This window comes from Myxocyprinus asiaticus, chromosome 2 (assembly GCF_019703515.2).
Source record: "Myxocyprinus asiaticus isolate MX2 ecotype Aquarium Trade chromosome 2, UBuf_Myxa_2, whole genome shotgun sequence".
NCBI lineage: Eukaryota > Metazoa > Chordata > Actinopteri > Cypriniformes > Catostomidae > Myxocyprinus > Myxocyprinus asiaticus.
In genome coordinates this window covers 8,902,587-8,915,123 of record NC_059345.1, presented here as the reverse complement: position 1 = coordinate 8,915,123, position 12,537 = coordinate 8,902,587, and the positions used below count along the sequence as shown (strand labels likewise).

The 12,537-nt window shown below is 36.2% G+C and overlaps 1 protein-coding gene across 1 annotated transcript in view; it reads left to right on the top strand.

Annotated features, from left to right (window-relative positions):
• Positions 1-12,537, top strand: part of pkd1l2a (polycystic kidney disease 1 like 2a) — a 44,331-nt gene that overhangs the window by 21,716 nt on the left and 10,078 nt on the right. The window contains exons 19-31 of the mRNA XM_051650767.1: positions 213-333; positions 446-577; positions 1,611-1,836; positions 1,940-2,130; positions 4,106-4,336; positions 4,723-4,824; positions 4,922-5,100; positions 6,733-6,879; positions 7,023-7,222; positions 8,928-9,178; positions 9,297-9,510; positions 9,912-10,363; positions 10,448-10,544. Of these exons, the coding sequence (XP_051506727.1) occupies positions 213-333; positions 446-577; positions 1,611-1,836; positions 1,940-2,130; positions 4,106-4,336; positions 4,723-4,824; positions 4,922-5,100; positions 6,733-6,879; positions 7,023-7,222; positions 8,928-9,178; positions 9,297-9,510; positions 9,912-10,363; positions 10,448-10,544 (2,543 nt within the window). The remainder of the gene's footprint in view (positions 1-212; positions 334-445; positions 578-1,610; positions 1,837-1,939; positions 2,131-4,105; positions 4,337-4,722; positions 4,825-4,921; positions 5,101-6,732; positions 6,880-7,022; positions 7,223-8,927; positions 9,179-9,296; positions 9,511-9,911; positions 10,364-10,447; positions 10,545-12,537) is intronic.

The window sequence follows — 12,537 nt, the reverse complement described above, 5'->3', positions numbered from 1 at the left end:
CATCAAAATATTTGGTCCATTTTCCTGGAAGTAAAAACTGTACATTTTTAATGTGTATATTTGATCAACTTTGAGGAGAAAATTAGCATATGGAGTATCTTGAGGCTAAAAGACGTGGACTACAATTTTTTCTTCATGGCTTCACTCTAAATTGCAGGCATGTTGATGTGTGTCTAACCGCCAGAATGACTCATTCTGGTGTGTTCTTTCAGAATGTCATCAGATGGCCTTCAGAAACACCCTTTTAATATTCAGAAAAACAGCTCTGCCAGTTTTATGGTCCCATTTCTGGGCTCTGATGTTCTGTCTGCTGAAGAACCAGTAGATGTACGGGTGAGTTGCGCCTGACACCTGGCCTGCCGGAACTTTAACTAGCTGATGGAGCCATAATTAACTTTAAGATTGGAGTTCGATAATATTGTCTTTAATCTTGTACCTACCACAGATGACAAGTTTTGGGATAAATCCGTTCTCCCGGAGCAAGGGCGAGCTTATCAGCGGTGCAGTGGGATCGCTCTCTCTTTCTTACAAGAATGGCTCTGTTATTCCAGTGGCAAACCTCACTGAGGAGATTGAGGTAGGGGGGTTTAAATTACAGCAATCAACAAAATCCTGAGATCACTGATAGCAGATGAGAGGCCAAAAGCTTGGCTTCTGTAAACATACACAACCAAGCCAAAAGTATGTGCACACCCTGTAAGTTACAATTTTGGCTATTTCAGCTACATTTCATGATCCTGCCTGGGCAGCCATCTCCCTTTTGATTTCTTATGGTTTGTTTGTCTTTTTTTTTGTGTGTGTGTGTCTGAGCACATGGCTCTGTTTGTGTTTGTGCCAACCATATGCTCTCCTGATCCCACCTTCTTGTTTCCCCTAACCACGCTGCCTCATTTAGTTATTTGATGTTACCTGTTCCTTATTATCTCTTTCTATTTAAGTTCTCTATTTCCTCTATTGTTTGCCACTTCATTTTTCTGTGTTCTCCAGTTGGTCTTGTATATTCAGTCTTACTAGTTTGTTACTGTACCATGTCTAGCCAGTCTTTTTGGTCCTTGCGTTTCTTTGTGTTATCCTTGATCTCCCTTGCACTTTATACCTCTGTTTACGCAGACGTTTTTTGGACTTCACCTGTTTGTCTTGGGTTTTGAGTTTTATTTTTTCCCTTGTCTTTATTTAAAAAAAAATGTTTTACCATCTGTTAGTCTACATTTTGTGCCATGGTTCCACATTTTTGACCCTACAACCATTACAAACAGGTACATAAAATCAATCATACAGCCATGCAATCTCTTAAGACAAATATTTAAAGCAAAAGATGACGTACCATAGTCCCTTTTAAATGGTTAATTCAACTACAAATAAAAATTCTGTTTAAATTTACTCACCGTCATGTTGTTCCAAACCCATAAGACTTTCCTTCTTCTGTAGAACACAAACAGAGATGCTAAGCAGAATGTTCACTTTCATTGCATCCATTTTCGATACAATGAAAGTGAATGGTGACTAAATATTCAACATGTGGGTGTGGTTTTCAGATGTTCACATACTTTTGGTCACGTAGTTTAAGAAGACTAAAATTTAAGCACTAACTATACATTTTCAATTCCTAGATTCTCTTACCAAGGACAGAGATGGCAGAGGTTAACCAAACTCTTCTGGACCTGGGAAACTACAGCACTGTGGTTATCAATGTGACCACACCCAATATATCTGTGGTTATAAAGTTAGACCCCTCAGAGGAAACACCTCTACAGCTTCTCCTGGGTTTTCAGGACTACCCAAACGATACAAATTATGAGGCCCGGATTCAGCTGCCTCAAGATGGGCACTCTGAAGGTTATTAATTATTAACACATATAAGTAAAAAATTCAATAGACATCTTGAAAAAATGTTTACAGGAATCATTAAAAATTATTATTTTATTTTTGTGTGGCACAGAGGAGAGGTACACATGGGTGCTGAACCCTACGGTGACCACAATAGAAGTGGGCATTTACTATCTTCTAGTGAGGCCTGTTGTTGATGCAGGGGTGAAGTCAACAAACGCCTCAGTTTTCATCACGACCATTGCTGCTCAGTGTTTGTACTGGGATGAGATGAATGCCAGTTGGAGTGGTGATGGATGTAGGGTAAGCTGAACAACCAACGTCTTTAACCTAACACTGATAGTGATTTTATGGCTGGACTGGCTGTATTGTTGGTCGTAAAAAATTTTCCTAAAGTGGCCATAGCTTTTGAAAATCTGATTTCAAATAAGATGTATTTCCGGTAAAAAATTCTATTCTGTTTTGACAAGGAATAAGTTTTCTTGCCTGCTGAATAAAAATACTTTCGGTAAGGGGAATTGTGTGAATATAAATTGGAGCAGTGCTCAATGCATCATATCATGAATAAGCTGAACGATTATCAGTGCATAAAACAAACTCATTCAGTACATTTACATGTGCAGTTATAACTGAGCTACAGCAGGCTTTTTCATAGTCAAGCTCCAGTCTTCATCTGTATGTCTAAGTATACATGACATAAAGTATAATCTGAATAATTGAACTAAGGTCGTCAGCTGAAGAACTGTTAAATACATGTTGCATGTCACCTCTGTCTTTGAGATAACGGGCACAACGAAGAGGTCAATTGTGGTCCGGTTAAGGCAAGAACCATACTGTATGCTCAAGTATGTGTACGTAGATGTGAACGCTTGGCCAGCGCATTGACAACGCGAGGTCCTGTTGAACTTGTTAACGTGCGTTCTTGCATTACTGTGGTGGTAACAAACCTCAGTATTCAAAGGGGCGTAACAGTTACCTTCAAAAGTCTGTGCCATTATTATTCAGGTAAGTTGCTATAAATATACTGACTTTAACTTACTTGCGCAGCAATATTCTCCTCAAACTGCTCCCCCATGACAGTAGTTGGCTTGAAAGCTGTAGAAGCGGAGAGTTGACACTTAAGTCTGCTAAAGCACCCCTTGTGGCAACGTTGAGAATGCAAAACGTACTTGCATAATAAAATACGAGTAATACATTTTGGTTTGACACTTTTTGGGACGCAACAACACATCAAATCAAGCTTACGTAGCTAGAAGCGTCTGCGTTAATGTATGCAACAATGCATCAAATCAAGCTTACGTAGCTAGAAGCATCTGCGTTAATGTAAGCAACAATGCATCAAATCAAGCTTATGTAGCTAGAAGCGTCTGTGTTAATGTATGCAACAACGCATCAAATCAAGCTTACTTAGCTAGAAGCGTCTGCGTTAATGTACGCAACAACGCATTAAATCAAGCTTACGTAGCTAGAAGCGTTTGCGTTGATGTACGCAACAACGCATCAAATCAAGCTTATGTAGCTAGAAGCGTTTGCGTTGATGTACGCAACAACGCATCAAATCAAGCTTATGTAGCTAGAAGCGTCTGCGTTAATGTACGCAACAACGCATTAAATCAAGCTTACGTAGCTAGAAGCGTCTGTGTTAATGTATGCAACAACGCATCAAATCAAGCTTATGTAGCTAGAAGCGTCTGCGTTAATGTACGCAACAACGCATTAAATCAAGCTTACTTAGCTAGAAGCGTTTGCGTTAATGTACGCAATAACGCATCAAATCAAGCTTATGTAGCTAGAAGCGTTTGCGTTAATGTACGCAACAATGCATCAAATCAAGCTTACATAGCTAGAAGCGTTTGCGTTAATGTACGCAATAACGCATCAAATCAAGCTTATGTAGCTAGAAGCGTTTGCGTTAATGTACTTGCGTATAGTACATTTCAGCACTTGCTGGACGAAGCCGAGATGCAATCGCATTATCTAGATCCATTAGTCCGACTTAGCAAAAAATCCCATTGGTAGTCGCCACATCACGTCGCTGCTCATTTGCATTAAGTTAAACTTATCTCAACTTTGTTGCATTGCTGGACACGCCCACATCACATTACCAACAGTCACTATCGTTCATGTCATCGACTCTCACATCGTTCACCAATGAATGACTTCTGGTCGGTTCACATCGCTATTAATGTGAACAGCCCTTTAAGTTGAGAAAATAAGCATATAATTTATACAGAGGGCTGTTCTTGACCTCACAGTTACTGCTTTATCTTACTTTCAGGTTGGCCCTCGCACAACAGCATTGGTTACTCAATGCCTATGTACCCATTTGACCTTCTTTGGAAGCTCTTTCTTTGTCATGCCCAACGTGGTTGATGTGTCCCGCACGGCTGAACTCTTTGCCACCTTTGTCAACAATCCAGTGGTGGTGTGTTTTGTAGGTGCCATCATCCTGGCTTACCTGTTGGTCATGGTATGGGCACGCAGAAAGGACATTCAGGATGCAGCAAAGGTTTTGCTTATTTACTTGATACTTAAATCTGGTTTATTTGTATGTCCAATTTGAGATACTTATAATTCTTTACTTAAAAGTCTGGCATTACATTTATTTTATGTAATAAAAATTTACTAGTGTAAAGGGGTACCCACAAATTTAAATTCTGTCATTATTTACTCACATTTTTCTCTGTGGAACACAAAAGTAAATGTTAGGCAGAATGTTATCCTCAGTCACAATTCACTTTCATTGCATCTTTTTTCCATACAATGAAAGTGAATGGTGACCGAGACTAACAATTCCATGGAAGAAAAAGTCATGAGGGTGTGTATAATGACAAAAATGTCATTTTTGGGTGAACTATCCCTTTAACTTTGATGTATGATCTTGCTTTCTTAAAGGTGAAGGTCACAGTACTTGAGGACAATGATCCTTTAGCTGAATATCGCTACTTGTTAAGCATCAACACCGGGCATCGCCGTGGTGCATCCACCTCTTCTCAGGTTAGTGTCATCTAGTCTCCGCTTCAGCATTTTTTCAAATTTTATCGTATCGGTCAACTGTTAATATGAACTCTTAATAATAACACTGTCAATCCAGGTGACAGTGACTCTACAGGGCACAGAAGGGGAGAGTGAACCTCATCATTTGACTGACCCTGATAAGCCAGTGTTTGAAAGAGGAGGACTGGACATGTTCTTGCTCACCGCACCTGTCTCACTGGGAGAGCTGCAGAGCATTAGACTTTGGCATGATAACTCCGGAAAGCATCCTGCTTGGTAAAATGAAAGGGAAAACTGTCTTCATTTTTCAGACATTCTTGGAGAGGCACATAGGGACTTATTCAAGTATTTCTCACATATTTGTTTGTAAAACCAGTGTGTGAACATTGTCACACTGAAATCATGATTCATCAATTAACTTTGCACTTAAATTTATTCTAAATTTGCACAAAAAAAAAAAAATAACAATAAAAAAAATAAAAAAAAAAAAATATATATATATATATATATATATATATATATATATATATATATATATATATATATATATATATATATATATATAAATATATATAAAACCGAGTCCAACCACACATACCTAGAAATCCCAGATTTTTACAGACCCAGACCCCAAAAAAACATGAGAAAATAAGAGGGGCTCAGGGCAAAAATGCCACCAACCATAAGTTGTAAATGTCCCTGAAATTCAAAATGTGGGGGCAAAACATGCCCCTTTTTTATTTATAACATCTGATGTACTGTAGTTTTTAATATTCTATTCTAAGCCTAGTTATACACATTATAACACAAAATATGATTTGATGTTGATTTAATTTCATGGGTAGGAGGTAATACAGTATTTATAGGTACATTTTTGAATTATTCAGATTGAGAACAAGTTAACAAATTAACTTGAAGTATATAAAAAAACAGTATATTTTTTATATGTGAAAAAATAAAAAATAAAAAAAATAAAACGCATCATAAATATAAATAAATGCCCCTGAAAAGCAAATCCATTGCCCCCTTATAGAAAAGTAGATTTCTGGCACTGATGTGTGTATATACATATATAGTATCTATTCGAAGGAAGTCACAAGAGCAGGATCTAGGTGCGGCTAAAGAAGTTTAAGAAAAAGTACAAAAATAACATGGAAAACTCGGGAACAAGGCTGAACTAAGAAATAAAACAAATGAAACATCCACGATGGGAAATGGTACATATGAACAGGAGACAAAAACACAACAACTCACAAAGACTGGGTAGAAATCAGGGCATTATATACACAGGGGGTAAATGAGGAAATGAAACACAGGTGAGAACAATAGGGAACAGCTGGCAGTGATGAGGGCAGGGAATTATGGGAAGTGTAGTCCAGGGGAAACAGATGACGGGGCAAAATACAAGGCAAAGCAACAGTGAATCATGACATGTGTATATATATATATATATATATATATATATATATATATATATATATATATATATATATATATATATATATAATTATTTTATATGTATAATTATTTATATATATTATATGATTTACATATAAATAATTATTAGAAATTAAATAACTTAGTGACCCCACATAAGTCTTAATTATACTGTATATTTTTCATATATTAATAATAATAATAATTTAAATAAAAATAATACTAATAATTATTATTATTATCATTAGACATTAAATAATTTAGTGATCCTAAATTAAGTATTTTTTTATTATCAGAGCATAAGAACAATATGCACCTGTAGTGAATCCAGCAGAAATTTTACATGAGAACCTTTTCTGTGCACATACTGTAAGTACGCAACTTGTAAGCAGTTATTAGTGAGTGAATAAGACCTTTTACCTTTTATGTAATTTCATTCCTTCTCATGTTTGACCTGTGGGATTGTCACAGGTATATAAACAAGGTAATGGTACAGGACCTGGAAACCGGGCAAAAGTGGCACTTCCTCTGTAGCTCATGGCTGGCCATTGACTTGGGAGAATGTACTCTGGATAAAGTTTTTCCTGTAGCAACAGAGATGGATTTAAAAAGGTTTAGGTATGTAACTTTAAGACCATAAATAAAAATGTTCTTTAAATGTTTGGTAACAAAAATAATTGATTTTCATTTTAACAAAATGTTGGACCAAAGATTTGGTATGTTTTCATGTACACCTAATTTATTGTGGTCATACATCACAGTAATCTGTTCTTCATGAAGACTGCAAAGGATTTCCGTGATGGTCACATCTGGTTCTCTGTGATCAGTCGACCCCCCAGCAGTAATTTCACCCGAGTGCAGCGTGTCTCCTGTTGTTTCTCACTGCTGCTCTGCACCATGTTGACTAGCATCATGTTCTGGGGAATCCCCACAGACCCCTCAGAGCAGACCATGGATATGGGTATGATGAAACGAAATATTAACCCTTGTGCTGTTTAGTTCATTTTGTGCTAACATATTGTATTCCCGGTAAAAAATGACCGGCCCACTAAGATTGATTATGAATCTCTCATATTGCAAATATTATCACATGATGCATTAGAACTTCTTTTTTAGTATTATAATTATGGTTTTGTACTCCTTTTTTGAACATATTTAAAAAATTTATATACATTTTGTTTTATTGATAGAATGATTCATTGAACTGAGCTTAAAGCAGGCCAGTGGGGAGGGCACTTCCTGTGGAAAAATAAGTAAAAAGAATAATAATTATGTAATAAATTAATAGCCACTTGCTTGATCTGAACAATGTATGTGTCATTTTAAAGCTTAGAATCTGGACTTTACAATGAATATAGCTGATTAGAACTGTTTATTCTCATCATCTGCAAATTTGTTATCACAACAATTATATTCAGTTGTAAGTAACTTATGAGTTGGTAAACCCATAAAAAAGATTAGATAGACATGTGTTATATATCGTTGGATAGGTCTTAATTAGTAGATTGCATTGAGCAAATTTGTTTCACTCAGAGGCCAAACTGCTGTGAGTTTTAGTGTATGAAATTCCCACAGACACACATAAATATAATAAACAGAAGTGTCTTTTTGTCACGTTTATCCTCATTACTTCCCAAAACATACAAATAAATTGACATATATTAACTTACAGTAGACTATCCCGATTGAAATGAGCCCAAATGCAACATAAAATGTTCAGTAGATCTTGAAATATTCCTCAAAGTTTAAATGGAAAGACGATGCACAAGAGGGTGATGTGTGTGTGTATATGTATGTGTGTGTGTGTATGTGTGTGTACATGTCCGAGGACTTTGTGTGTGCAAACACACATCCACATATGTGCTCATCTTAAGGATTGGGAATCTCCTGAACACTTGATATTTCTGGATTTTGTAGTCTAATCCATTCATTTCCAATGGCCGGTCATTTTTGACCGGGAACACAACAAGTGTAACAAAGTGAATTAAAACCAATAAAGTGTAAAGAAAATGGTCCAAATTTGTTTATTTTTAGATACCATATGTGAACAAAGTCAAGGAATGTTATTCCAATTGGATTAAGTGAAACAAAACAAAAATGTAAAAATTAAATAAATAAATAAAAAAAAGTCGTCCGGGTTAAAATGACCAGAACACGACATAAGGGTTAGAGGAATAGTTCATGCAAAAATGTATGACCTTTTTTTTTTTTTTTTTTTTTTTTTACATTTGGGTGAACTATGACCAAACCTGAGTGATTTTTTTATTTTTATTTTGCCGAACACAAAAGCAGAAGTTTTAATGATCTGTCTTCTCAATATAGTGGCAGCGAATAGTGGCTTATTTTAAAGCTTAAAAAATAAACAAAGAATAAAAAAAATTAAAAAATCTAATAAAACATATAAGTTACATGGACAACTTTATGAGACACCTGGATCTTTTTTTTAAGCTTAAGTTAGTCACTATCCACTGCCATTGTATTGAGAAGTGGGATTGCGATATTCATGCTCTAAAAGTGTATGTTAGTTACTGTTAACAAATAAAGTTAACAAATGCAACCTTATTGTAAAGTATTACCGCATAACCTCATGTTATTTTTATCACTTCTTGGTTAAAAACATATTTACTTAAATTTTCATGTGATTTATGTCATTGCTTTGGCTACAGGTCAGATTGAGTTCACCTGGCAACAGGTCATGATTGGTATCCAAAGTTCCATCATAATGTTTCCTATCAACCTCCTCATTGTGAGTATCTTTAGAAACGCTCGCCCGAAAGAGCGCAAATCAGAGATGTCTTCAAAGCAACAGTCAAAGATAGATCCCACAAAACAGTGCAAAACTGGACGTGTGTCTCCAAATGAACCACCCTCTCCACAGAATAATCACAAGGAAATCACTCCTGAAACAGTGAAAAAGGCAAGTCCTATAAGTTAGGCCACTAAAGGCAACACAAGCTCTTTATATTCCCATCCAAGTCATAATTGTTGCAGTGCAGTATTTTCATTTGACGTTATTTTTAATAATATTTCTTCAGGATATTAAACGGATAGGACAATCGCTCTATAAGGTCATGAGAAGAAATGTTCCAAGAGTAGAACTGGACTCTAGCAAAATAGATATCAACACTCTACTGTCAGTGGTTGAAGAGATAATTGGTCAACACAATAGAGTTGGAAATGAGTTTTACACTTGCTCTTCTAAAAAGGAACAAACTCTTGCTGTTTCTCTGGGGTGTGTAAATCTGAAAGGTAAATCCATAAGCTGCGTGTATACATGATATGTTCATATACTTTTTCATGTATCATTCAAAAGTTTGAAAATTGATGCTTCTGTTCACCAAGGTTGCATTTAATTGCTCAAAAATACTGCCAAAACGTTAGTAATGCTGCAGATTGTTATTACTATTTGAAATAATGGTGGCACTGTACAATAAGGTTCTGTTGGATGCATTTGGTATTATGAACTAACAATGTAATTTTTCAACATTTATTTATCTTGGGTTAATGTTAATTTATTAGGATATCCTTGGTGAATAAAATCATTGGTGAATAAAAGTATGAATTTCTTTCAAAAACTTGTAAAATTGTGATCTCAAACTTTTGAACAGTAGTGCATTTGAAACCGTAACATTGTTTTGCTCCTCTCACAGAGAGTAGTTTTTGTGAGAACTCTGAACAGAGTGAAAAACACAGTATTTACAGCCAATATATCTACAAACAACTGCAAAACGTGGAGAAAGAATTGGGACTGGTGGGCCCTTCATCCTTCTCTAAGCCAGACAGCTACAATCAAGCTGTATTGCAAGTTCAGGGCATGAAGAAACTCCTTGAACCTCATGTCTTCTGTTCTGTCAGTGGCCAGCATACACGTAGCTCCAGCCCAACAGAAGGCAGCAGTGGGCACAGCAAAAAGAGTTGCCAGAAAGGCTTGCCCTGGTGGTTTGTGTTCGTAGGTTGGCTTCTTGTTGCGGCCACCAGTGGTGTTTCAGCATACTTCACAATGATGTATGGGTTGACCTATGGGAAGGAGCGCTCCATCGGTTGGCTCATCTCCATGGTGGTTTCATTCTTTGAAAGCCTCTTCATCACCCAGCCTGTAAAAGTAAGAGGCAGAATTAAAAGAGCAATTCATGATACCTTTTCATGTTGTATTTTATGATTACATATTGATGTATGGTGTCTTTAGGTACTGGGCTTTGCAGTCTTTTTTGCTTTGGTACTCAAAACTGTTGATCAAGAAGATTATGGAGATGTTCTGATCGATGGGACCCTACCCAACACAGGTAAAGAATCCATCAGAGACACGGTAATTTCAGAATATTCTTGAGAAAACTAATGGTCTTGACCACAAGCCTGTATGAATGTGTTTGACACATGCACACTACAACTGCTTTTTGCTACTCTTTAGTACAGTCAACGGCAGTTGCATGTGCAGACGACTCACACAGATGCAGACTAAAAAAACTGGGCTACATGCAAGTACTCTGCAGATGAGCACGTGATGAAGTGTGATGTGGAAATCCGAAGTATACCTTGAGTTTAAGGCTGCTGCTGGAGGTGTTAGTGAGGCCAGCAGGGGATGCTCACCCAGTAGTTTGCGTGGGTCCTAATGCCCCAGTATAGTGATGGACAGTGGTGATGCTAGGGGTGGGCCCAGGCCCATTTTAACCATGAGCCCACCTAAAATTTCTGCTTAAATTAAATTTCTGTAATACAAATCATATAAATTATTCCAAACTCAAATCATGGAAGAGTGGGTAGGGGAATGTTCATTTTACAAGCAATGGGCCTCATTCATGAAACTTTCGTAATTTAATAAGAGTAAATTGAGAATAATTTACACGTAAAATGGACCTTCTCAAATCTTTCCTCCGGATTTACAATCGCTTTGTACTCCCCAGATTTGTTAGTAAAACGTGTATATGTTAGTGAATTCCAAACATTCATAAATAGGGGGCATGTGCACGTTCATTAACAATTATCATAATCCACGCCCATGGATAAGGCACCAGACTTGTTAGTAAATGAGAACAGGAAGCTTTTAACATCTGTGCGGAACAGTAAAGAAATAATTTTTATGATTGAAATTGCATCACATTGTAAAATGTTGATTTAGCAAACACACTAGTGTGTTCGGTCTCAAAGAAAGTGAGGAACTTACCGTCATTGTATGTTCTGGCTGCAATCAGAGGTTCTTTTGTGAATCGAATTGTCCAAAAGGTCAATAAAAATGGTTTGGCATGAAGTTTAGTGTAAGAAGGTCAGTTCACGCCAGAAGGAGGATGTTCATTACCTTATCTGGTACAGTTGAGCACATCGCCAGCATCACTGGTGAAACTTTTTGGGTAAATTATGATGTAAGGAACAGTGATATACATCCTTTGCAACCGGAAGAATATAGAATAAATGGAATGCCTGAAGAAGATCTTTAACTGAAATGCTGTAAGCTAATAAAGATTTGCAAGCTACGAGGGTGTGCAGAGCTTTTTCTATTTTTTTCCCATGTTGTATTGTGCATGTATCTGCCCGTGACTTATGTTTATTTATAGGTTTAACAGCATTAACATTGACCATATGTTATTAACTGAACGTGATTTATCGCTGCCTATACTGAATTAGTGAAACCCATATCAAACGGAGAAACTGTCTCATTAGAGGGCATAAATGTTTTTGAGAAAATCAAACAAATACTACATCTTTCCACGAATTTCGCCCCATGCCAATCACATATGCTCGGAAAATGATATATTTATTGAAGCAGAGTTGGGAATAAACTATTTGAAGAAATAAATGCAAGCATCAAATAAACGTTTTTAATTAAGTATATCATGGTTTAAAAGGAAAACAACAATTGATTTTTTTTATACAAATTTATGCTATTTTGCTAGGTTAATTTTACTCATTTAATTACCTTTTTGATTCATTACTTATTTAATTTCACTTCCATCAAAATGTAGTCATGGCAGTTTGTCTGAAAGGACAACAATCATCTTGCACATGATTTACACATGGTCAGGTGTTTCATGATTGAGGCCCCATATGTTATCATTGCGTTACCGATAATGAAAGTAACTAATTTAGGGTGGTCAATCGATTACAATTTTTTATCGAATTAATTACATATATAAATTTTTGTTGAGAAAGGCCCTCAAATAACAATATCATATATTTAATGGTTAAATAGTTAGAGTTATTTTTGAATAATAACATATAAAATGTATATTATAATTATAATAATTCAGATAATTAATATTAATTACATTATTGTGGCAGAGG